This window comes from Phyllobates terribilis, unplaced genomic scaffold (genome assembly GCF_046119375.1).
Source record: "Phyllobates terribilis strain yellow unplaced genomic scaffold, ASM4611937v1 Scaffold_2__4_contigs__length_985480577, whole genome shotgun sequence".
Lineage (NCBI taxonomy): Eukaryota > Metazoa > Chordata > Amphibia > Anura > Dendrobatidae > Phyllobates > Phyllobates terribilis.
In genome coordinates this window covers 299,806,343-299,833,079 of record NW_027362762.1, presented here as the reverse complement: position 1 = coordinate 299,833,079, position 26,737 = coordinate 299,806,343, and the positions used below count along the sequence as shown (strand labels likewise).

The 26,737-nt window shown below is 41.0% G+C and overlaps 2 protein-coding genes across 7 annotated transcripts in view; one reads left to right on the top strand and one right to left on the bottom strand.

Moving 5' to 3' along the window:
- The window catches only part of LOC141206544 (protein-lysine methyltransferase METTL21C-like), a 103,880-nt gene extending 85,965 nt beyond the window's left edge, over positions 1–17,915 (top strand). For both annotated transcript variants that reach the window (XM_073664223.1, XM_073664224.1), the window contains 2 exons: positions 4,001–4,118; positions 4,266–17,915. In XM_073664223.1, the coding sequence (XP_073520324.1) occupies positions 4,001–4,118; positions 4,266–4,684 (537 nt within the window). In that variant the 3' untranslated portion in view covers positions 4,685–17,915. The remainder of the gene's footprint in view (positions 1–4,000; positions 4,119–4,265) is intronic.
- A 37-nt stretch (positions 17,916–17,952) lies between these two features.
- TPP2 (tripeptidyl peptidase 2) overlaps positions 17,953–26,737 on the bottom strand; it is a 79,948-nt gene continuing 71,163 nt past the window's right edge. For 2 of the 5 annotated variants that reach the window (XM_073664217.1, XM_073664219.1), the window contains 5 exons: positions 26,208–26,225; positions 23,074–23,204; positions 21,492–21,699; positions 19,677–19,796; positions 17,953–19,075 (listed from right to left, as the gene is read on the bottom strand). In XM_073664217.1, the coding sequence (XP_073520318.1) occupies positions 18,986–19,075; positions 19,677–19,796; positions 21,492–21,699; positions 23,074–23,204; positions 26,208–26,225 (567 nt within the window). In that variant the 3' untranslated portion in view covers positions 17,953–18,985. Of the gene's footprint in view, positions 19,076–19,676; positions 19,797–21,491; positions 21,700–23,062; positions 23,205–26,207; positions 26,226–26,737 lie in introns of those variants that run through there. The other 3 variants (XM_073664218.1, XM_073664220.1, XM_073664221.1) reach the window with 2 other exon arrangements.

Here is a 26,737-nt window from a genome sequence, read left to right as displayed (position 1 = left end):
TATATATGGATCTTTTTAAACATGAAATTATAATAAACTTTTGTACGCCATTATACTTGCCTTTCTCCTGTTCTATTATATTCTGTTCAAGTTGGCTACATAATATGGGGTGTGAGTGGCTATTTATCCATACCACCCTATTTTGAATCTCCTAATGTGGGCTTTTGTGTTTCTCATCACAGCATAGTTGTAGTAAAGATTGCCAAGAAATACAAAATTATTTTCATTTTTTGCAGTGTCCATGTTGATGTAATTTGGGGTCACTAAACGAGCGGTGACATAGCACAATCGTTTGCCTGCAACTTGTCTCATGACTAAAGTTACTTTATTGCCCCAGCCTTAAAAGATCATTTACAAAATCACAATGTGGATGTATAATAATGTACACATGAATAGGATTTCTTTAAATATGAGTTACATTGACATAACTGAATAAATAAACTTGTTCTATTTTACACATCTCACCCCCCACCCCAAAAGGATGCTCCTCCAAGCTCTAGTTACCATCCAGTTGCCACTGGATCTGTCCTATAGTTCCTGTGCGCCTGGTCAATTCTGCGCAGAGCAGTGTCTCTCGGTTGACCTTTTTTCAGCATAGCTCTGCCGCCTCCTCTGACAGAGTATATTCTACCTTTAGAATACACTCTGTGCACGGTCTGCTACTGTACTGTACTTTGCCTGACGGATTTTTCTTCTGCCATCTACATCAGTATAGCTGCCTGTGTGTTTTTAGCTGGTCTACAACAGAGATAGCAGGTCCTGTACTCTGCTTTGCCTGCACAACAGAGGTTGAAATGTCTAGCCAGTGCTGAGCGGAAACTGAAGCATGGCCGAGTTGTGTTTAATGCCTAGAGCAGACAGATCAGTGATGCAAAACTGCAAATGTGTCTGTTGATGCATATGGCAGAAGATAGTCCTCTGCCTATGCATAAACAGAGCAGAAATTGCAGTTTCACATTACTGATCTGTTGGCTGTAGGCATTAAACACAGCTCAGGCCCTGCTTGTGTCAGCTTTGCTATGCCTATTTATTACAAGCTCCATTGTGCAGGCAGAGTAGAAAGGAGACCAGCTAACAGAGCAATGATATCAAAACACACATGCAGCTTTACTGAAGTAGTTGGTGGAAGATAAAATAGGGCTGGCAGAGTGGTGTACAGAGCTACATAGTGCACAGAAAAATAAAATGAATTCTACATTTACATTAGCTTGATGATATGCCAAAAATCTGTGGTGGATGCAGCGGTGCTGTCACATTCCCCATGTGGTGGATGGCAGTGCTGTCACATTCATCAGCCAGTTGGCTTTCAGCACAGATCTGAGTCATATGCTCAGAGATGTAGAGCTTATCAGAAGCACACAGGAGATGGAAGAAGCTGTCCGCAGCACTGAGAAGCAGGTTCTGCTGGGAAATGTAGTGTTAGGAGTGTAGGAATAGGATTGGCTAATCACCTATGGGAAGTTGGATGCACAGATCGGCAGATAGAGATGAAAAAAGACACTTAAGATACAAGAATGAAATGTTATACTTAGCTTGTATATGAGCAATAAATATACATTTACTGTGCTTTGTGAAAAATAATGCAATTGTAGGAATAACCTGTTAAAATAAAGGCACAACCCACCTATACTTCGCCTCTTGCCGTGGGCTTTGCAATCAAAGAACTTCATGACCATAAATCTGGAAGAGCTATTTCAGTAAGCCCCTAAACTATATGGGCATATTTGTTTTCTTGGTCATAGATTTATGGAAAACCTGTAGGAAGCTAATGTAATAATATGTAACCTGGGAATTGTACATAGAGAAACATGTTGGCATGATATAAAGAATATGATCATGATAGTAATGATGCATAGGCTGCACTCATTCATTAAGCAAAGCTGAAGCGACAGAGATTATGTATCACACCAAATGCACATAGGTGCTAAAACTTTATTAAAGGTGTTTCCAGGACTTTAATATTGAATATCCATAAGGATAGGTCATCAATACCTGATTGGTGGGAGACCAACACCCCCTTCAGTCAGTGCACAATATAGCACCATACGCTCTGTAGTGGCCTTTCTTGGGTACTGCAGCTCAGTTCCTATTGAGAATTTCAGGCCATGATAGACTAATAATTATGGAATCTATTCACGTGAAGTGCTCAACTGAAGGGCGAGCTGCTGTTTATAGAGTTCTGTTCCTTTCAGACATAAGGGGTGATAGAAAACAGTTTCATTAGCATACAATATATGCATATAGCAGAAAAAGCAACATCCATTTTGGCAATTCATCTACTTACTGAGTTTTTTTTCTTCATTCTCTTTCTTTTTTTTTTAACACACGTCTAATTGACTACTGTCCTAAATTCAGATTAATTGCCTCCATTTAATTTCAATCTTACATATAGGACAGACAGTGAAAAAAATCCCTATAATAGGTTTGGGAGATTCATTGCTTTTTTTTTTTTTGCATTGAACTATTTTAAAGAAGATCATGAAGCAAAATGATCCCAAATGAATTTCAAGACTGACCCACTTTACATACAGCAAGACTTTTTTTGTCCAATACACTGGTTATCCTAAATCTGAGTGTAGAATAGTCCCTGTAAAGTCTAAGGCGAAGTGCCCAAGATGCAGAAATGCTGCGGAGCGTTTCTGCATCTCCCTGGCAGAAAAAACGCATGTGGATTGTACATGCGGATTGTACATGCGTTTTTTCTGCCAGGTAGAAGCGTTTGTGAAGCGTTTTGATCATGCGATTTCACATGCGGGTTGTCAAGCGCTTTTCCAAGAGATTTTAGCATCGCTTGGAAAAGCGTTTGACAACTTGGTCACACTATATAAATCCATGCAACCGGCATGGATTTATGTTGTGTGACCAAGTTATGATGCTGCAAGTGCAGCATCAATAGTATAAAAAAAAAAAAAAAGTTGAAAAAACCCCCAAAAAACATTATATTCACCTTCCGATGGCCCCTGGTCTCCACTACGGTGTGTCTGAGGTCTTCGGCGGCTTGCGGTGCTCTAAAAAGGACCTTCCATTACGTAATTTAGTCATGTGACAGGTCACGCGACCGCCAACGTCAGCGGTCGCGTGACCTGTCGCATGACTAAATGACGTCATGGAAGGTCCTTTTACACCACCGCGAGCAGCCGAAGAGCCAGCAGCGCCGCCGGGAGCAGACTGGGGGCCATCAGAAGGTAAGTATATTTTTTTTTTAAATTTTAATTCTTTTTTAACTACAGGTACAGTACAGTCTCCTCTTCTCCAGACCCGGGTACCATCCGCACATTGAATCGCATAATATCCGCATGTGTACGTCATGCGGATGTTAAGCGGTCCAATGCAAGTCAATGGCGGCGATTTTGCCACGATTCCGCAAAATTAATGGTTGTGCTGCGGATTTATTTATTTTTTTGATCATTGGGAAACATGGCAGACAACTTAACAAGCGTTTTTGCGGCGGAAATGGCGCCGCAGAAACGCATTAAATCCGCATCGTGGGCACGCAGCCTAATGCACATAGCCATATTGCACTGAGCAGTAGAGAGGAGAACCGGACAGTATAGAAAAGCAAATTTAATTATAGGTTATTACTACAATGCCACCGCAGGTTTGAGATCTTGTAAACTACAAAATGATGTAATCCTGGCATTATTATTGACATTGTAATGGTATAAATGCTTTTATTTAAGGAAGTCTGTCAGCACAAAATGACTGTTCATACAAAGCACAGGTGCTTAATGCACCCCTGGCATGTTTGAGCAGTTTCACGCACCTTCCCACCTACTTGTTTTCCCTTTATCGCTCTCCTTTTCTGTCTCCTGTAAACCCAGAGCTGTCAATCAAGGAAGAGGGGGCAGAGAGGAGGAAAGATGCACCAAGCTGTTCGGCCACGCAAAGGGTGCACCGAGCACCTGTGCTTGGTTTGAACAGTCATTTCGTGCTGACAGATTCCCTTTAAAATAAATAACAAAATCAAGATAAAATACCAAAATTATTTTACTCATTTCAGGCGAAGGCGTTATGTTACTTCCTGGAAGAAAACCAAGCTGAATTTAATTTGAGAAACAAGAACATTGTGGAAATCGGCTCTGGAACTGGTCTGGTATCGATTGTTGCATGTATCTTAGGTCTGTGATTCATTTATTATCGAGTGTGCATACACTAACCGCAGACTAAAAAGCCGACTAATTGCTTGTCAATGGAGTGTTGTTGCTAGTACAGCACACCCAACCCTTGCGCATACAGTGCAGTATGACACCGATTTCCTTCTCTAGGAGCTCACGTCATTGCAACTGATCTGCCCGACATACTGGGAAATCTAAGATTTAATTTGTCAAGAAACACAAAAGGGCGCTGCTTGCATATTCCTGAAGTGAGAGAGCTGACATGGGGGCATGATCTTCAAAGAAACTTTCAAAATACTTCTCGCGTATTTGATTATGTACTTGCTGCTGATGTTGTGTACCATCACACCTGTCTTGATAAACTGCTGAAAACAATGAAATATTTGTGCCAGCCCGGTACTCAGTTGTTATGGGCAAACAAATTCAGATTTAATACAGATTTTGATTTCTTAGCAGATTTTAACAGTTCATTTGAAACAGAGGTCCTAGCAGAATACCCAGAGTTAGAGGTTAAAATCTTCAAAGCGATACACAAAGGATTAAATGCTCCTATGACTGGGTTCACATAGTAAGATGACATGCAAACAATATTACCGGGGGTGGTGCAATCAGTTAGAACATAAGCAATTTTTCAGGCGTCTAGATCTATGTCTTGAACTACAGTGTCACAAACAGTAAGTCTCCACCAGTGTAATAGAAAGGCTAAAATTCTATAGGCCTATAACCTAGCATTTACAGAAACATTGTCCTGCCCAAAATGCTGTAAAAAAATCCCAAAACTTTAAAGGGAATCAGTCAGTAGGTTTTTTGCTACCTTATCTGAGAGCAGCATGATGTAGAGAAAGAAACCTCTTATTCCAACGATGTGTCACTTAGTTTACTGGGTGTGCAGCCATTCTCACACAATGTTTTTAGATTTAGCAATGCAGCAGAGCTGAGAAAGCTAACCCCACCCACACCAGGCTCTGTATGTGCATTGCCTATAGACAGAGAGATGGTTATTACAGGAGAGGGCGGAGTCAGAGGAGTGCCCACACGCCAGCTAGTCACAGCATTAATAATGTCCTGGTGATAAAACCTTCAGTGTGAGTAAACAACAGCACACAGCCTGATAACTGACACATCATTGAATTCTGTGTTTTAACTCTTACCTCATATTGTCCTCAAATTCCATAGCAAAAACCTGCAGACAGATTCCCTTTAAGTATACTTTATTAAACTAATGATCAGTAAGAATCAGTAATCTCTAGAACAGTTGTTCCTAACTTGCTTTTCAGCAGTTGGGAAACTCTCAGCATGCCATTCCTCCACGATGCTAAAACACTTAGCACACAAAATTGAGTAGAATTTGAAGTGGTAAATGAAACATTTGTAGCACTCACTTTACCATTGATAAAGAAGAATATAGGTTGAGTAATACACTCCATTGAAATTGCAACACTAAGAAGGAAAAACACCAAGGTTACTTACCGGTAGCCGGTTTTTCCTGAACCCATGACAGCATACCTTGAGAGAGGGATCCACCCCACCAAGGACAGGAAACCGTCTGAAATAAAAGGGCGGTACCTCTCCCTCGCTTCAGTTGGATTACAGAGCATTGAGAGGACCTCCAGAAAAGGTTAGGCACATAACCAACACTTATATATATATATATATATATATATATAAACACCCAAAACGTAAAGTGCTCACCAGGGTGTGAGAAAGAAACAGGGGGGGAAACTACGGGTGCTGTCATGGGTTCAGGAAAAAACGGCTACCGGTAAGTAACCTTGGTGTTTTCCCCTCACCCATGACAGCACACCTTGAGAGAATATGAGCACCCTAGGGAGGGACCACCGCCTGAATTACCCTTCTCCCAAAGGTAAGGTCAGAGGAGGATAGATCCAACAGATAGTGCTTGTAGAAGGTAGATGGTGCAGACCAAGTAGCCGCTTTACATATCTGGTCAATTGAGACCTCTGCTCTCTCTGCCCAGGAGGTCGCTACAGCTCTGGTGGAATGAGCTTTAATAACGTCCGGTGCCGAAACATCTGTAGATATGCAAGTTAGACAAATGGCCTCCCTAAGCCACCTAGAAATAGACACCCCGTGACCTTTCCTACTCCCCTGAAAGGCCAGAAACAAGGAATTGTTCTTCCTCCACTGACTAGTCATGTCTATGTACTGTAGTAAAGCCCTTCTAACATCTAGATTGTGGAATCTAACCTCCCCGGGGTTTTTTGGGTTACTGCAGAATGAGGGAAGCACAATCTCTTGATTACAGTGGAATCTGGAAACTACTTTCGGAAGGTATGCTGGATCTGTAAGTAGGACGACCCGGTCATCATGAATTTGGGTGTATGGGGGATCAACAGAAAGGGCCTGCAGGTCACTCACCCTACGGGCCGATGTTAGGACCGCTAGGAGAATGGTTTTGAGGGTGAGGAACTTTGGAGGGGTTCAAATGGGTCGCCAGAGAGTGCGTTTAAAACCAAATTCAGGTCCCAGGGAGGAACTCAGAGTCCGAACTGGCTTAGCTCTGGAACAGGATTTAATGAATCTAGAGACCCACATGTTCCCCGCCAGGTTGCAATTATAGAGCGCCCCTAGGGCGGACACCTGAACTTTAAATGTTCCCGTAGCTAACCCCAGGTCACATCCCTTCTGTAAAAACTCTAGGACATCTTTAATTGGAGGTTTAGCTGACAAGGGGGAGTCTATAAAATCCAGGAATTTTCCCCAGATTCTGGTATAAATCTTAGTTGTTATGGGCTTCCTACTACCCAATAGGGTGGAAACTAGGCCTGGTGAAAACCCCCTATTGCTCTGTAACAGCCTCTCAAATTCCAAGCCGCCAGATGGAAACCTTTGGCTTGTGCATGGAACATTGGCCCCTGGATGAGAAGGTCCGGCCTGTCCGGCAGGACCCAGGGATCCGTGATCGACATTAGGCGAAGCAGGGAGAGCCAGGGTCTTTTTGGCCAAAAGGGGGCTATCAGAATTATCCGTGCCCCCTCCTCCCGAATTTTCCTCACAACTGCCGGGATCATTACTATCGGTGAAAAAGCGTAGGCCTTCCTGAACTTCCAGGGTATCTGGAAAGCGTCTACAGCATAGGGATTCTCTGTTGGATCTAGTGAACAGAACCTCTCCACCTTCCTGTTCGCCCTGGTGGCGAACAAATCTATGTCCGGTGACCCCTATAGATGGATAATCTGTTGGAAGACTATCAGGTTTAGAGCCCACTCTCCTTGTCTTAAAGTGTGGCGACTGAGGAAATCTGCCCTTGAATTTTCTACCCCCCGGATGTAAAGAGCACTGAGGGATGGGAGATGCTGTTCTGCTAGTTTCAGGATTCTGTTTGCCACTACCATAAGGGAGCGTGATCTTGTTCCTCCCTGGTGATTTATATAAGCTACTGTCGTCCGATTGTCGGACCTGATCTGGACATGGCGACCCTGTATGTGGGGAAGGAAGCCTATCAGGGATTTCTCCACTGCCAAAAGCTCTTTTAGGTTCGATGATGTCTCTATTTCGTGACGTAGCCAAAGCCCCTGAACCGAGAGATCTGCTAAATGACCCCCCCAGCCGGAGTCACTTGCATCTGTTGTAATTGTATGGTCGACTGGTCTGGACAATTGCAAGCCTGAGGTCAGATTCTCCGTTTGTCCACCATGAGAGGGAGTCTACTGTCTCCAAGGAAAGAGAGAGTCTTTATTCTAAATGTCCGTTGAAGGATTTTTACGCTGACAGGACCTCCCACTGAAGAAGCCTCATATGACCTTGGGCCCATTTGACTGCTGGGAGACAGGACATCATGGAGCCCAGTAGGGACATTGCTCCTCTCAGGGACATCACTGGAGACTCTATGGCCCTTGAGACCAAGCTGATTACTTTGCAAACCTTGTCTTCCAGGAGGAAGCAGGATTGGAGTTGGGAATTTACGGTCAAGCCCAGAAAGATCGGAGTCCTTGAGGGGGATAGTTTTGATTTTTGAATATTTATCAACCATCCTAGCTGATGTAAGGCTGTCCTGACCTCTGAAAGTTGAGAGGAACAGTGGTCCTCCGATTTCCCTATTACCAGAAAGTCGTCCAAGTAGGGAACAATCACCATGTTTTTGATTCGGAGAAAAGCTGTCACCTCCGCTATAACCTTTGTAAACACTGTCGGTGCTATCGAGAGTCCAAAAGGTAGGGCAGTAAATTGGAAATGCCTCAATTCCCCTTGGATGAATAGGGCTACCCTTAGGTACTTCTGGTAGTCTGGATAGATTGGGACGTGATAATAGGCATCTTTTAGGTCGATAACTGCCATGAAACAATTGTGGCCATTCTTTATGATACTCAACACCCAGGGATTTGAAGTAATGGCTTCCCAAGCTGGGATAAAATGGGAAAGCCTTCCCCCGACCTCTAGCCCTGCGTCATTGGGGAGATTTTTTGGTACTGGAGGATGGCCCCCTAAACATGTAACCAGAGTCTTTTTTAGATCTGGGCTCCCATCTTTTCCTTTCTCCTGGAGGGCAACCCCGGTTAAATCTTGTCCTCCGAAAGTAGGACCTTTTTGTGTCCCCTGTGAAACCTCTCTTCCTGTCGCCAGCCTTCTCCAAAAGCTCGTCCAGTTTTTGGCCAAACAAGAGAGTTTACCATTACAAGGAAGGGAACATAGTTTGTTTAGACTGCAGTTCTCCTGGATAACCCTTGAGCCACAGGGCTCGTCTGGCAGCATTAGATAAGTTAGCAGACCTGACAGCGAGTTTAACCGAATCCACTGAGGAGTCGGCAAGGAAAGCGGACGCTGCTTGTAGTAAAGGTAGATTGGAGAGGATTTAATCTCTGGATATCTTTTTATCCTTGAGCTGGTCTTCTAATTGTTGAAGCCATACCATGAGTGACCTAGCGACACAAGTGCCTGCTACTGCTGGTTTCAGGCCCCCTGCCACCGCTTCCCAGGTGTGACGCGGGAAGGAATCTGCCTTATCTAGAGCATCCTTTAGACTGCCCGAATCTTCCAGGGGTAGGGACGATTTTTTGGATGATCCGTCAACTTTAGGAATTTTATCCCAGGACCCAGAGGCACTATCCTCGAAGGGGTACCTTCTTTTAGAGGATGAGGGCAACACTCCCGATTTCTCAGGCTTCCTCCATTCCCGGTCTATAAGGGTCTGAATTTTAGGATTCACTGGAAAGGAGCGTCTCTTTTTTTTCCTCCAGGCTTGCTAACATAATGTCTTCCAGGGACCTGGCTGTCTTCTCCTCCTTCAACCCCATGGTAGATCTGACCGCTCTGACCAACTTGTCAGTACCCTCAATAGGGAAACAGGGCCTACCACTGTCTGATGAAGAGGAGGATGATGAATCACTGAGGCATAGATCCTCTGACTGGGAGGATGAATCATAGTCGGAAGAGATATCCTTCTGGGATCTTTTTTTCCCCTTAAGTAAGCCTTTCAGGGAATCTTGAACCTCTGTACAGATTACGGACCTCAAATTAGAGGCAAAATCCGGGGTGCTCTCCGCTATGGTTTGGTTGATACACCTAGCACAAAACTGTTTCTGCCAATCTATGGAAAGGGGGACTTGGCATAAGGCGCAAACCCTGTGCTTCTGTTTGGCGCTACTCTTCTTAGGTTCCTAAGGGATGAAGCACATAATAACTTTCCATTACTATTAAGTGACATTCACGAAGATCACTCACCCCTGAAGTCACAAAAGGGTACCGGATTTGGAAGCTGTGGCGGGATATAAGATGAATCCCTTCTGGATGGCCCTGAAGTGTCTGACACCTTACTTCTCCTGCTGCCGCTACGGTTGCTGGAGCGGCTGTCCGTGTGAGAGGCGTCCGACTGCTTCTTCCGCTGACGTTGTTGAGATGGAGGGGTCAGCTGCTGCTGCTCCTGGCTGTCCTGGTCTGCCATAGCTATATCACAAGCATGAGTATAGGCAGCGTTTGACCAGGACAACCCCTCCACCTTAAAGAGGGCACATCCGGAACCTCCTCCGGTTCTTGTGTCCTCCCCCCCTCCTGACGCCCGCAGGCCACGGTTTGAAAACCCGGCCAGCAAGCGCTAGCAGGGCGCCGCCATGTTGGATCCGGGTGCCGCCCTCTGACGTCATCGGGCACGCCTCTCCCAGCGTGCACCGCGCCGTGACGTCAGGCGGGTCATACCCGGAATACGCCGCTCCCAGGGTGCGGCCAGCCAGGAACCTGCGGCAGGGAGAGGACAGCGCAGCGGTCTGCAGGGAGCCGGAGCCCTCCTCACCGCCGGCGCACGCTCGGACATGGCTCCAGGGAACTGCGGACGGCGCTTCTGGAACCCGGTGCACAGGCTGGTGCCCGCTCTTCCACACCGGAACAGGCCCAGGTAAGTATGGACATCTTCTTCAGACAGGTTCCCATCAAGGACAGGAAACCAACTGAAGCGAGGGAGAGGTACTGCCCTTTTATTTCAGACGGTTTCCTGTCCTTGGTGGGGCGGATCACTCTCTCAAGGTGTGCTGTCATGGGTGAGGGGAAAAATCAAGGAATTCTGAAAATAAATCACAGACTCTATAGACATGTTAATGATATGCAAATGATGAAAACCTGGAAACAATGTTGAAAACTTGATTTCATCAGTATCGAGCATGATTGCCACGTGCAGAAATACAGTCTTATATGCCTTGGATGTTATCAATGAAAGTTATTAATGGTTGTCTGATGAATGTTCTGAAATGCTGAATGCACTTAGTCACACAAATAATCAAGATCCGCTGCTGGCAGCTCCCTTTGCAATTGCAGATCAATGATGTCCCAGATGTGCACAATGGGAGACAAGTTTGGACTCCCTACAGGCCATGGTAGCATGTTTAGGCCATGCAGACTGCGCACAGTAGCACGAGTAACATGTAGTCAGGCATTGTCATGTTGAAAAGCCGCTCCAGGGACACTTTCACATTACCTCATGAACACCTCTTCATGGAATTACCCACATGGCCTCTACACTAATCTCAGGCTATCATTACATCCAAGACAATATCAGAGGTCATTGCTGAAGAGGTTAGACATCCATTGCTATTATGCTCTGCACCATAGCCTTTGAGAGTGGTGGCATGAGGTCAATGGAGGACCCGTATATGGACATCTGGCTAGTAGCCTAATGTCTTCCAAATGCCTTACGATGGTTTCCGTAGACATTGTTTGACACCTTAGGCTTGGTATGTGATGTCCAATTTCATTTGCAGTAAAGAATGGACCACTATGCACCATTCTTCAACTCTGACGAGACCACGTGTGCAACGCCATGAAGAGGCCTTCACAATTGGGCATCACAGCGGTCCTATGCCCAGGATTATGGTGTGGTGTGACAAGGTATAGCAGTGAGACCCTGGAGTCTTTTCATTCCAGGTACACAAAAGAATAGCGCGACAATGATTTGGATGTGGAACCAGTGGTACGGTGTTCTCAAAAGTGTCCAGTTTTTTAACGCAATGCCAGACTGCGAGTTGGTGGAGCTACAGTTGGCAGCTTGGAAAACCTAAACGTGCTACCATGGCCCGCATAGTCTCTGGCTTTGTCTCTCATTGCACACGTCTGGGACATGATTAGCTGGTAATTGCAATGGGAGCTGCCAGGAGAAGGATCTTGATGATTTGCGTGAACTGCATTCAGAATTGAAGTGATGCACAGATGATCAAGAAGAAAAAGGTGGATTTCCAGTTAAAATCATAGACTTTATTGAATAAAGAGTTTCAGATGCTATCCTACGTCCTTTATCTGAGCTTTTTCCTTCTTGGACATACTACAGACACGGTTCAGGTGAGCTGGCTGCATTTTTTCTAACGCAGATAATGTTGTGCTAGTCTTAGCTAATCAAAAGCCAAGGGAAGGCACGAAATTTGCGGGCCTCTCATCGAGCTGACCTGGATGTTGGACCACTGCTGTTATTAAGAAGTCCATCGATCCTGTGATTTCCATAACTTCACACAACTTTAACTTCTTGGTATTGAAATTTCAATATTTAAATACACAAAATGATTATAGGAAATACTTTTATGTATGCTAGCTTTCCAGAAATTATAATATGGAAGAGTCTTTACAGATGTGGCCGATGAAAAGTGTATCTAACGCTACACGCACATATGCATCATAACAATATTTACCAGTTGGGTGGTAGATATAAAGTGGATGAAAACTGTGTGCCAACCTTCATTTTTTCCCAGTGTGAAATAAAAAAAATAATAGTGACCTCCAGCCACATTATTATACTATGTGAACACTACAGCCACCGATGGGTTGTAGTGTACACATGGTATAACAATGTCACATGAACCTTAAGAAGCCAGCGCCAACATTGATGGAACGGTGTCAGAACAGAGCATCTTATTTTTAGATTACACTGCAAAATATAGTATTTAAGAAGGGGTTGTCCAAGTTTTGAACAACCCGTAAACTACTGTCTCAGTTCTGCACGGGTTGGAGGCTGCCTGGATGAAGTGATTTGTGACAACTACGCAGGGTCAGAAGCAAGATAGTGCTAGGACTGCAGATTACACAAAAGTGGTTAATATACGGTACTTTAAAAAGAAATACCCACAAATAATTAAGGACCCGGCTTAAAGCTAGAAATGTGGCGATTCCTTAATAGTATAACAATTATATCATTGTCATGGCCAGTAGAGCGCCAAATTATAGTTCATTTACTCTTCTGCTTAGCTTACTTACAATGTGCTATTAGGCAAACTGTAAAAAAAGGATTGTGGATTGTACGTAGGCTTCTCTGTAATTTTTAAGTAGGGCTCAAAAAGATATCGGTTCTGAATTGTCAAATAGCAGGTAGATGAGACACTTGTTATAGTAGAGATATCCATATTAGGCTGGCATCACACGTGGCATTTGGTGTTTTTAACAATCTAAAGGAGCAATGATGGTCTCTGAATATGTAACAAAACTTTAGATACAAAACGTAGTAGTGTATGCAGGAAACTCCACTGTTAGATCTCTTTTTTGTGTATTTTGCATTAACATTTATAATCCAAAACCAGGAATGGAAGATAAGCAGGAAACAACCATGATAGAAATGTTTGTGCTTCTTTCATCTTTTGGCTCCACTACTAATTTTGGACTTCGGCATTACTCACATGGATAGGCTCCATGTGCTGCCTGCTTGGGCCGCTGACCCACACACATACATTAGAAGGGATGAATGTTTCGCAATGCAGACAAAAACGGGTCAGGTCTTCAATCCACAAAAAAAAAAATAATAATGAACATGTGAAAACCTCCATAGAAAACACATTTTAAAGTCTATCTGTACACATATGCTAACATACATGTGAACTAAGCCTTATAAACAGACTAAATGTGAATATGTTTTTGTTTAAACTTTGATCTGATGTCTTATTTCAGAGAAATCCACATTTTCCTTAATATGTAAATGAGCTGTTAAAATCTGAGGTCAGACACCGGATATCCCAAAGAATCGGCCTCCAGAGGTTAGAATAAATTAAAGGGGGCGCTACCAGTGCGAGTCATGTAATGACTGACAGTCTGCTCTCCTGATCTCACTGCAGTGCAGCAAAGCCTGTTCCAAGATCACAGTGTTTTCAATTATTATTAAAGTTTGAAATCACTAGAATCCTTCCTAGGGCTGGTCATCTGGCCAAGGAGATCAAACGTGGAGAGAAGACCTGACGATCACTCAAAGCAGAGCTACAAATTTCTGTTGGGGAGATGCAAGACTCCTTCCAGGCTTAACCAAACAGGCCTTCATAGTACAGTGAACAGACATAAGCAACCCTTCCATATAAGAAATTATTCAGAGATTTTTGTCATATGCAGAAACACCCAAAACTGACCGATCATCAGAGTTTCTTGGTCTCTTCTTTAATAAAAAAAATAATAAATGGGAGGTCTCTCAAGCGTCTTGGCAGTCCGTGAAAAACGGACTGCACACAGATGGCATCCAAATGGTATCAGATTTTTTTCACAGACCCATAGACTTGCATTGGTGACTTTGGTCCATAACATGGATCAAAATCGAACACGTCTCCATGTTTTAGTGCGGACTGATATGTCCACAAAAATACATAGTCTTTGGGGTAGTTCACATGTGTAAGTACAAGTTCTATCTGTGCAAAACATGGGTAGAGCTTGTACATGAAAAACTGATGTCTGAATCAGCACATGGAGTTTGTAAAAATACATTTTTAGTGTAAATGTTACTTTTCATTACATAAATCAATACACATGAAAATAAAGAGCTTTGTAATATATCTAATCAAGGAAATTTGGATCGTTCACCTCCTGGATTGATTTTTCATTACATTTATGTTGAAAATCTGGATTAATTGAAAACAGATTTTTTCCACTAAAATAAGCAAATTTATCTGATAGGATATAGTTTTACCTTTCATAAATCAATGATACATGTCAAAATAAGAAACTTTGCCTACTCATTAAGGGGTGTCAGACCAAGAGAAAGGAGATTATTTTAGGACCAAATGATTGAACTCCTTGTCCATGCTGCCAAGTGTCATGTCTGGGGGGGGTGCAGTGGGGTTGGGTGTGAAGGGGAAAGAAGAATGTTCAGCACCTGGCCAATAATACCCTCCAATAAATTATTGTGATGACAGCATTATGCGGTGGGAATGTATTTTTCAGCTGCAGGAACTACAGGAGAGATTAGAAATTAGAAGCACCGGAAAGAAAAATGTCAGACATAAAAACCTGCTTCACAAGCCTCTGGACTTCAGACTACGGCAACGATCCACCTTCATACGGGACGTTTGGTTCAAATCCCACCAAATTCCTCTGTACTTGCATAGGTTACATCCCACACTTCAAAGACATACTGATATTGAATTTAGATTATCAACCCCAAAGAGGATGGTATTGACAATGTCTGTACCTAGCTGTGGAATATGTTGACACTATATAACCACACATAAAGCTTGCAGCCAAAACATCATAAGGGTGCATTTGGGACATAAATGTACAGACCGGAGGATAGTGGTACTTTATCTCTCCTCATCCATATCTCATATTGTGCCGACAAAAAGCCACAAATACTCTAACAATATTATGCTAGTGTGATCACAGAAAATTTCTCATAGCAGTTTTACACACACAAATTTAAAGTGTTTCTCTGGTTAAAAACAAGTTAACACTTATCCACAAGAGTCATTGACCTGTGGGGGTCTGAACATTGGGATCCCCACCGATCTTCAAAATGGGGCACTTTAATCCCCATTAGAATGGAGCGCTCAGCTGCCACTTGATTCATTCCCTATGCGGCTGCCATGTTCTGCGTTTGACTTTTTCAGATAGCCCCACAGCAGTGGTTGGGCACATCTACTCTCTTTTAATGGGGATAAAAAGCTACCCGTAGTGCTGATCGGTGGGGGTCCTAGCGATCTGATGCCCACCGATCAACAATCACCTATGCCATCTATAGATAGGTGATAAAGGGGTCCTTCTGGGAAAAGTTTACTTTTCTCTCAATGGAAAACAGTTTGTGAAGCTTTTCCAGGAGGGAATATTTGTATTGGCCCTTAATTACCAACACAACAATAGTGGAATTAACTACAACACAGGTTCCAGTCAGTCATATTTTAAAGCGAACATGAGCCTAGGGACTGATGCTTCTGCTATACCAAATACATTTTAGGTATATTGACTTTTGGATTCGTTTATACCAGGGCTGTGGAGTCTGAGTCCATTTTGGTAGAGTCTGAGTCTGTGTAAAATAGACCGACTCAGACAACATATAATTAATTGGTACAGTAGTACAATGCAGAACGTGCTATAAATGTTTTCATAAGAGCTTGTTTGAAATGCCCTATAAATGTCTGTTCTATTCCTGATCTTGGCTTTTAGTGGAGATGCATCTGTGCTGCACTTTATGTACATGCTCAGTAATGAGGCCGTGCTGTGGAGTCGGAGTCAGGGTCGGTGGTTTGGCTTATCGACTCCACAGCCCTGGTTTACACTACACTTTAGCTCCTGTTTATACTGCTAGATCTCTGACAAACATTACGGTCCAACCATATATTTGATAGCAAGATTAAAAAACTATTAGAAATACTGTCGTTGTGGTTGCCAGAATGTATTAATAGATTACATTTTATGCAGTCTCTTGTGTGTAATATTCGCCCAAGTGTCCCTTGTTGCACTGCTTACAACTATTATGTCAAGACTACTTTTCCCTCTTACTAATGATGTTCATTTTTATATAATGCTGTAGCTATTTTTAATGTGGATAATCAATATAATTCATTAATATAACCAATGAATTTGTAATATTTTTAATGTTTTTTTCGATGTAGTGTATGGTATCTGATACATCTGTATGTAATAAACTACAATTTCAATTAAATGTACAGTAAAAACAGCAGATAAAGCTGATGTACGGCAAACAAATGCAGTTATGCAGCTGCCCACATACATAATGGAAAGACTAACACTATTACTCCATTTTTAAATTAAAATTTCATCAAAAATGGCCTCGTCCAAGCACTCACAAGAAGAACATCAGCATTCACTAATTTTCTATGTGGACAATTCTCTACAATGTAACTGTACTTTGGTAATGAATTATGATAGACCATGAAAAAAAAAACCCCACACAATAGCAGGCAGTTCTTTCTCCTTTACCAAACTTTATAAATGGCACCCTTCATGTCAGCAGGAAGCGTGGTCCTGGTGGTCTGCGTGTGATTCATACCAATGATGGCGTATTTGACTCCACTATAGCAAATAGGGCTTGTGTGGGGCTGCGCGGCCATTGCAAAGCAGATTTTTTCAGTCCTTAAGAGCTCTCACATGGTGTCCAAGTAGTAGGGGGGTACTTTGCTACTTATCCAATTGGTAATTTTATAAAAAGTTATTTAAGTTTTGATATGTAGTCATGCAATATTCACAGAAAAGCTAATTATGCACTTATTAAAAGTGAACGTGATTAGGCCGGCAGAAGGCCATTTTCTCTCCAAGGGTCTCCTGACCCGAACGCACAGCGCCATATTTACCAATGATGCTCTAGGTAACGTTCATGAGACAGTGGTCGTAATATAAAAGACAATACAGCCACCATATGGTAATTTGAACTGGCCCCCAAAAAATGTGGACACCAATTTCAGGAACATTTATTGCAAGTTAAAATCCCTTCATTTGGCTTTAGATATTTTTAAACTGAGAATTTGCCAAAATCCTACAGCAGAAGCATGAAAAGAAATCTTGTGAAACGCTGTCACTTTTTCTTTACCATCTTCCAGAGGTCCTTGAAAAAAGAAACCCTGGAATCAGAGTTGTTACATTGTGTGGTTAAAAAAAAAAAAAAAAAACATCAGTCAAGTTCAATGATGATGTGGTTGACTTTTGGGCTACTTTCCCTTGCATTGGTTTGGATACATTTCAATGGTGACGTTCACATGCTCACTTGGTATATGATGTATTGGTTATTACAATTTGGCACTAATAGATGTTTGTCCGAAGAATTAAATAAATAAATAAATCCACGAACAACAAAATCTGTCATGATCATTTTATAAGTCTTGTAATTAACGTAAAAAAAAAAATCATGATACCAGAGTTTGTTACATACTTGTATGCATGGTCGTTTCTGCATTATTTTACATAATTCTGTTGATAAACGTGTATGTATAGCTTTACAGTATACCTGAATAAAAGCATTAAATGCCTGGCACACCATTGTTGATATACAGGTTTTTTTGCTACAGCCTGAATAAACTTCTTGAATGTCTACGAATGTTATGTAATCTCTTTTTTTTTTTTTTTTATACATAGAGTAAATGCAAAAAAAAAAAAAAAAAAAAAAAAGGCGTAAAAGCAGAACTACTTGATAAATGGAGGGATGTTATTTCCACTTGGCTCAAAAACATAATGCGACTGTCCCTTTAGTATAAAAATGTATTGATCTTATAGCAAAGCTTGTTTGCTAAATGTAAACTGTACTGTGCAGGAAATGTAACAGCCGCTTGGGAAGAATTACATATACTCATGTTAAATATATATATATATATATCAGAATGGAAAATAATGAAACTTTGCAAAACACTTTTAGGGAATTTGTTTTCATTCTTTTACAAAACTTGGGTACAAGTGGCTACTAATCCCCTGCTTTACTACAGTCTGTTGACATCAGTAAGTACTCATTTGGAGTACAGATGATGTCAGTGAAAGGGTCAGAGCAACTCTGTCTCTGGGGATAAGCTGCTGCAGGAGATTGTTCTGATAAGCAGAATACTCAGAGGAGGAGACAAGTGCTGACCCTTCACTGACATCATCTGTACTCCAAATTAGTACTTACTGATATCCATGACGCATAAGGCAGGCAAATAGCCTGGGAAGAAACAAACAGAAAAGATCTTTGATTTTTTTTAATTTTATTACAGGATTGAAGACAAATTCCATAATAAAGTGGTTTGCAAAATTTCACAACTTTCCATGTTGAACAAAAATTATTAAAATGGCTAGAAGCAAAGTTATTCTTTAAATGCTTCCGAATTAGGCAGAAAATTGAGCCTTCACTCAGTGTACACAGAAAGCGGGATGTAATATTTTGTAACAAATAAATAATTTGATTTAGTCTGAATGATTAAGGCAAGGATAACCTAAACATAAAATGTTAAAATGTGCCAGCTGTAAAATCCTGCTCTTCTGGTTTAAAATACCCAACTAGGCATGCAAAAATCATACCCATCCAAATACCTCACACTATGAAGCACAAAGGTGAATTGGCAGATAAATACACAGATTGACAGATGCCTTACAATAACAAATACCATGCGTTAGAAAAAGAAACAGAAAAACATAAAAATCATACACAGCTCTAAATATCCCCATTTATAAGACTTCTGTATAAAATAGTTTTAGTTATGGGTGCGATTTTAGAAAATACTGAATTCTGGTGGATACATGACTGGGATCCAGTTTTCTGTAAAAGATGCACAATGGGTCCATCCCAACAACTTCATCAGCTGTAAATGGAAATAGAAAAAAATTAATTTTAAGCTTTTAACAGAATGATTATAGAAATATTGAAATAAAAAGACATTTTTCTCCAAGTATGCATTCATGATGATAAACATTTGCATTAGAGAATGAAATGTTCCCCTCAATAGACAATTTACCAGTTCATGACTCATACATGTACATAACATATAATGTGTCATACATTGTCAAGAAACAGATTTTACCACTAAGGCCACGGCCCCACTATCAGTATTTGGTTAGTATTTGGTCAGTATTCTTTCTCAGGAGTGGGAGCCAAAACCAGGAGTGGATGATAAATGCAGAATTGGTGACTTGTTTCTATTCTACCTTTTCTCTGTTCCTCACCTGGTTTTGGTTCCCACTCCTGAGAAAAAATACTGACTGAATACTGACCAAATACCGATAGTGGGGCCATGGGCTAACCTTTAAAAACAGCAGGACACCAATGTGTCAAATATCACGTTAATGTAGATTTTTGAGCAAATTGCAACTTTATATGCAGATTTAAAATGGTTGTAGTATAAATGCTACATTGTTCTACTGAAAACGGATCAAAAACTATTGGAAAAGGTAGCTTTAACTCACCTGGACACAATTTTTCCAGTTTTCTTTAGTTGGCTTCTCCTCTGCAAGCTTTGTTGCTGATTTTATACCTCGCCCATATAATTTATTTGCCAAGGCATGTTTATAGACAAATGGTAAAACCTTCAGCAGAAATAAAACAGAAAACTTTAGAGTTTGGGGGGGGAAGAAGACATTCTGTATAACTAGAGCACAAAGACATGTACATTTAACCAAGTCCGTGGAGTCAGAGTCGGTGTCAATTTTGGTGGAGCCTGAGTCGCTATAAAATGGACCAACGCAGACTCCAAAAATATATAAACATATATAATAAATTAGATTCATTAGTTCAACGCAGGATGTGCTGTAAATGTTTTCATAAGAATTTGGGAAAGTTGTGAAATGTCTGTTCTATTCCTGATCTTGGCTTTTAGTTGAGATGAATGTGTGCTGCACTTTCTGTACATGTTCAGTAGTGAGGCCGTGAGGAGTCGGAGTTGGTGGTTTGGCTTACCGACTCCACATCCCTGCAAAACAGAACCAGTTAAGTGTCCTACTGAAAAACTACTGTACTTTAATTTAGATTTTGCTTAAAACACACATTTTTATTTTTTTAGCTATTGATCAGCCTTTCGAAAGTTATGCATCTTTGCAATATGCTCCATTACCACAGTTTGCTTTCTTCTCTCTCATACAATGCTGTTTTTACTGCCTAGCTCATGCTCTTTAAGAAGCTGCTTTGAACTGCAGCTCTAGCAAGAATCTGTGCTCATACACAATTTTCAAACACTCAGTGACTGAGCATGGGTCACTGAAGTGATTAAGTAAGGGTTGTCAAGCAGTGGACAGCCCTTTTAAAGTGAATGTGAGAACTGCAGTCCCAAGAGCAGTTATCAAACCTGGGGTCACGCAGTTTGTAAAAATAAAGACTTGGGGTCAAATAATTACAATGTACAAATACGTGAAGGGACAGTACAGAAATCTTTCTAATGATCTTTACACACACAGGCCTACATTGATGACAAGGGGGCATCCTCTAAGTCTAGAGGAAAGAAGGTTAGTATAATCATTACAGGTAGAGATCCTCTACTGTACGAGCAGTGAGACTATGGAACAAGTTTAAGGAGGATCTGATTAACATTCTTGATGAACATAATTACAACTTATGAGTATTAATTTCTGTGATGGGGAGTTGAACCAGGAAAACAGTCCGATTGCCATACATTAGTTGGGAAGTAATTTTTCCTATAAAATGGGGATATTAGCATCTGCCTCAAGGGGTTTTTGCCTTCAATCGGGTTCAACATGTTATGGTATAGGGCAGAACTCAATGGAATGCAGTCTTTTCAGCATAGGATTGCAAATGATTTTTTGAAGTAAAACATTGTTTAAAAACAGGCAGGGAAATGTTTTATCTCACAAATAGAATCAGCTGTGATCCCCGGCTCTCCTGTCTGTATACACCCCCCTTCCTCCCCTGCCCAGGAGATGTGGTATGATCAGACCATGTCCCTGTATGGTCAGACACAGCCATTACACAGGACACAGCAGGGGCACATTTATAAGATTATCTCAGCACAGGAACATTTTATTTAAACACATCCAATTGTGGAAATTATTATTATTCCAAGATCTATTGATTAAAATCAACTTTTGTTCGTGGGAAAACCCCTTTAAATCTATTACTTGTATTTTTGCTCTAACACAGTGTTCATAGAGGAACGGCCTTTAAATAGTCCCATTAATGATGAGAAACCCTCCAAGCTGCAGCATGGCTGCTTCTATATCATTATGAGGGATATTGTACTTCTCCATGAGTTACACACTTGCTACCATTACCTTTGAGTCATATATATCAGCCCATTTAACAAGTTCCCAATAAGTTTCATTTAAGGCTTCTAAAGCAACATCAAGATCATCTTCTCTTCCATCAGCATCACATGAAGCAGCACCCTCTTTAGACTGCATGTGGAGCACTTTATCTGCCAAGGCGCAGCCTTTTTTACACAGAGCATCAATTAGCGTAGTTTTCTGCTTGTCCATGTCACTGGAAAAAATACATAAAAGAAAGATTGTAACAAATATTTATTCTCAGCAAAATACAGCAGTCAATGGTAAGCCTGAAAAGCTATAAATCGCTTCAGAGAAAATGGATTTCAAGTAGCGCATCTTGCAGAAATGTTTGCTACAGTTTGTGGACAGCTGGTCAATGCAGCCTATTAAAACCCTTATCTATAGGCATTTAGAAGTTTAGTTTACTTCTGTTGGCTTTTCTACGTTATTTTAACCAAACCTTCAAATTACATTTAAAAAAAAAAAAAAAAGTGCAAGGAAATATGGACTCTTGATTTCTAATAAAAACTTCTTTACATTTTTTTGTAGCAAAAGCCTGAGATTGATATGAAAGCACAAAACTAAGTTTATGCTCACCTTGCAAATCTTTAATTTACAATTTTGGTTTAATATAAAAATTACTAACTTGACAATAACCAAGCTGAGCGTAGGAAAGTCAAGTACAGGGCAAATTATAAATAACTATCCTAGGTTTCATTTTATACAAAAAAATATTATATGTAGAAAAAAAAATTGCTATTGATTTTTCTTGATTATTTTCTACATTAAAAGTTTAAAAGAAAGTTTTGTCCAGGGCTGTGGAGTTGGTAAGCTAAACCTTTGACTCCGACTCCTCAATTTCCATGACACCGACTCCAACTCCAACTCCCTCATACAAGGCTCATGTTTAAGTGATAAATTTACGGTAAGACACATTTTTCTCAGCTAAAAGTCTAGACCCTTCGATCAGGAAAAGGACATTTCATAACTTTCCCAAATTCTTATGAAAAAATATTCCTCACAAACTGCATTGAACTACTGTACCCAATTTATTATATATTTTAGGAGTCGCTCCATTTTATACCGACTCCTCCAAAATGGGCACCGACTCAAGACTCTACAGCCCTGGTTTTGTCTCCCATTACATTTCTTTATGGTTATTGTATACCTAATAATCTTGATTGTAAGGCAACTGTTGATTGTATAATACATTTTTGTTATAAAAATTTCCAAAATGTTTTAAAATTTGACATAAAAATTCATTAAAAAAGAAAAATGGAAAATAAAAATCATCAAAACTACAAGTGGCAGTTATAAAATTTCCCTTAAAGAAGCGCTCCCATCAAATTTTTTATCCTCTTTCATATATTTTAAATCATATTATATTGCACCGTGTACTAACAATTGCTCATTATGCCTTTCTACCCTGAATTCTTCTCTTTTCACTGCTTTATATAGAAACAGGAAGTCTTGTCTATGCAGGACACAAAACAGTTTTTACTACAGATACTGCTCCGTATACAGATGCTCTTTTGCATACAGATAGTACAAAAAGGTCAATAAAACAAAATATTTACTGGTTAGGTACTTTTTTATAGTGGCGGAATCTGGTCTTGGATCGGTCTTCATGGCAACAAAAAATGCCAGAGCGGTCTGGTCAATTCTAGAGATAACCTCATCAGCAGTGGAAATTATCTCATTGATAAGTTTGATGCGTTCCTGAAAAGAAAATAAACACCACATTAGGGGGGGGGGGGGGGGGGGGGAGTCTCTAAAAAGTGGAAACATTACCAGAATTGTTGCTGGATGGAATTTGAGCTAAATTAAAATTCAGATCAACCGTGAATCCAAAATCAGCCACATAAACATTACACTACACTACAGTATATGTTATATGGTATAATATTTAATAGTTCACTACATTCTCATGCAAAAAAAAAGAAAAAAAAAAAAAAGCTTGAAAATTGTCAGATTAAAAGTGGCTAGGCTTTGCTCTTATTTTATTCTTTCCATACCAGAGTAATTTTTTTATATTATCTTTTATATGGTCATTCCCAAGGGTGCTGTGCTCACAGGGTAACCTAAAGACATGACCCCAGAAAGTCCTGTGAGCAACGCCTTTAGTAAAGACCATAAAAATTAGTACTAAACAGAAAGGTTTGCATCGCTAAAACCATGTGGCAGACTTAAAAAATAAGTAAAAAAACAAACAAAAAACCCCCCAAGAAGCTAGGTACTCAGGTGAGCAGCGAGAATATAACAAGAGGATACATTGGCCACTTTTGACTTGGTGACTGGTTAAAATATCCATTTAAAAATGACCTATCAAACACCATAAGAGTCGGTAATACCACCAGTGCCAGTAATCCATATCTACATACACATATAGTGGATAATGATATGCAGGAGATATAGGATGTATACATTTAGGATGCAAAATTGTGGGGTTCACATGCATGGTAAATATTACATGATGGGTACATGCAGGATCTTCCACCTTCACTCTAGTAGGATTTTTTGGGTATGTTCACACTAAAAGTGTAAAAAAAATCTAAAAGGCTGATAAGTGATCAGCAGCATCGCTATACAGATGTTTATGGCCGTTTATTCATCCACTGCATACAGTTGTTGCACAGATATTGTAGCAATCTTAGCTGGTTTAAAAAAATGGAAAATATGGATGGCGCAAACATTTCTTCCTGGGTAGGAAAATGCGCAAGGGTATCAACTGCAATATGAATTGTCAGCACTCAGACCCCCACTGATCAAAATGTCTAACATAACTGTAGATAATGTCAAGAAAAAAGTGCAGAAGTAAAAGTGAACCACCCAAAAAAGAGGAGCAGATATTCCATGAAAGTAAAAAGATAAAGCCTTACTAACACCAGGGCAGATTACCAGTGCACTGCAGGGTGCAGCAAGCCTCCATGATAAAGGCGGGGGCAGCACAGGTGCAAAATACTGATGCCGACAACCACTCACTGACCTACCAATGCATGGAGGGGGTGGCTGTGTAGTATTATACATACCAAGCCCCATCTGTGTGCATGTGTAAGAGGGTGACCAGGACGGTCATGCGCCTCTTCCCTCTTACTGCACATATTGCTGTACTCTGTGTTTATACAGGAGTATGTATATGACCTAATGTCTGATGTGTTAGTTATAGGGTCAGTATAGGTTAGATATAGATAGAGTATTAGATTAGGAACAGTGTAGTGGTGGGCACAATAGTTTAGGACAGAAAGAGTTAATGTGTTTAGCTATAGCTCCAGGGTAGTTAACAGGAGGTTTAGTGCCTGCAGCAGGGTAGTGGGGGAAGTCTGCCCAGCAACCTAAGGAGGATTGGTGATTTGCCCAGTCAAAAGGGGGAGGAGTTTATGCCAGGGCAGAGGAACAGTTTTTCCTGTCAGTTAGTTAGTTTGAGGGAGAGATGTGACAGAGCAGTAGTTGGGAGGTCCAGGGGGCACAGAAACACGGTCCAAGCAGCAGCAGCAGAGGAACGTTAGTCAGGAACTCTAAAACAACTTTCCCATAACGTTCGGGGCCTATGGTCCACAGGAGTCAGAGTAGCGGGTCTCAAAATCTTCCCAGAAGGGGAAGTCGGACGGGGAATAGTACAGAGGAAATGGAAAGGGACTCTTAAAACTGCGAGCGTCTCAGAGGCCAAAGAGGTCGACTATGGAAGGGACAGCTCAGGACACACGGACAGTGAATATTAAAATATGCTGTGCAATGAACTGTGAACCTGGAAAAGGATGTACCCAATACTGCATGTTCCCTCACGTTGAAGTTGGACTGTTAAATAAAGTTCTTTTCTATAAATTGGAGAGAAAGTCCCCTATTGTGTGAGTGGAAGTTCCTGAAGTGGAAAAACTAAAGACAGCAGAGATCTGTGACCAAAACATGTGTTCTGCACCACAGGCACAGCACAGAAGAATTGGGACATTTATTTTTGTCAGGGAGCCAGGGTGTAGGAACACAACAACAGTCCCTCGCCACTACTACCACCCTGCACCCCTCACACATGTATAATACTACACAGCCACCCCCTCCATGAATTGGTAGGTCAGTGAGTGGTTGTCGGCATCAGTATTTTGCACATGTGCTGCCCCCGCCTTTATCATGGAGGCTTGCTGCACCCTGCAGTGCATTGGTAATCTGACCTGGTGTTGGTCAGGCTTTATCTTTTACTGTGATGTTTTTTGAAATGATGTTCAATGTCAGATATTTCATGCAATGCTTTTGGCAGCACCCGAGAGGGGCAATGCATGACACCAGGAATTTAAAGACCGTCAGACAAAAAGACTAGTCTCACACTGACTCCTTAGGTGGTGGTGCAGGTATAAGACAAGTGGATCAGCCGTGCCCGAAGTGTTTCTACCCACCATAAAGTGACCAAACACAAAGATCTAAAAGGGCATGAACTGAAATGACACTGAGCAAATCCCATAGAAATGAATGGTTACCATTACTGGATGGTTTTACAGTGAAGTGGACAATATTTAATAGTGCTAGCAAAACTGGAAATGCTATTTTTTTTTTATTTTATTGATTTTTTTTTTAATTTTCCTCTCCTAATTATGTGAATACACCACTCCTTATTACTTTTTCTGCCTTAAAACAACCTGAGAGCATTGTCAAGTTGAACCAGAAACGGGGAATAGGTTAGTAGGAGAGGAGTTACTTTCTCTGGCAGTACTGTCAGTATGAAGAAGAGCTTACCTTTATTTTACCTCTCTTCTATAGATTTGCAAAAAAACACAATATGGGTATTTAATATTAAGTACTGCTATAGAAGAGGGTAAGAATGTAAATCAGACTTTGTCTGAAGAAAAAAAAATAATGAAAAAAAAAAAAATGAATTCATCTCTCTTCTTCAAATTAACCAAATCACAGTCTTATTAACTGCAGGCAGAGATCCTGTTCGCAATAGTCAGGACAACGCCAAATTCACAAGACCACGGATCAAAGCCCATACCTGGATGGCAATAGCCAGCACGGCCGGTGAGTCTTCTGACCCGAGCAGACTGCCTCATGTACTGCCCATACGGCAAGTATATCAGGTCAGCAGAGCCACCAGGCTAGAAAAACACAACCAAGCATAGCTCTCGTTTCACTGCTGTGCAAACTTGGCCTTACCCTGTGGAGAATTTATAAGTCTCCAAAGTTTATACCAATTTACTTGGTCAAAAACATGGAGTTTGTACAAATAGGCAACTTCTATATACAGGAGCTGCATAACCTCTCGGCTA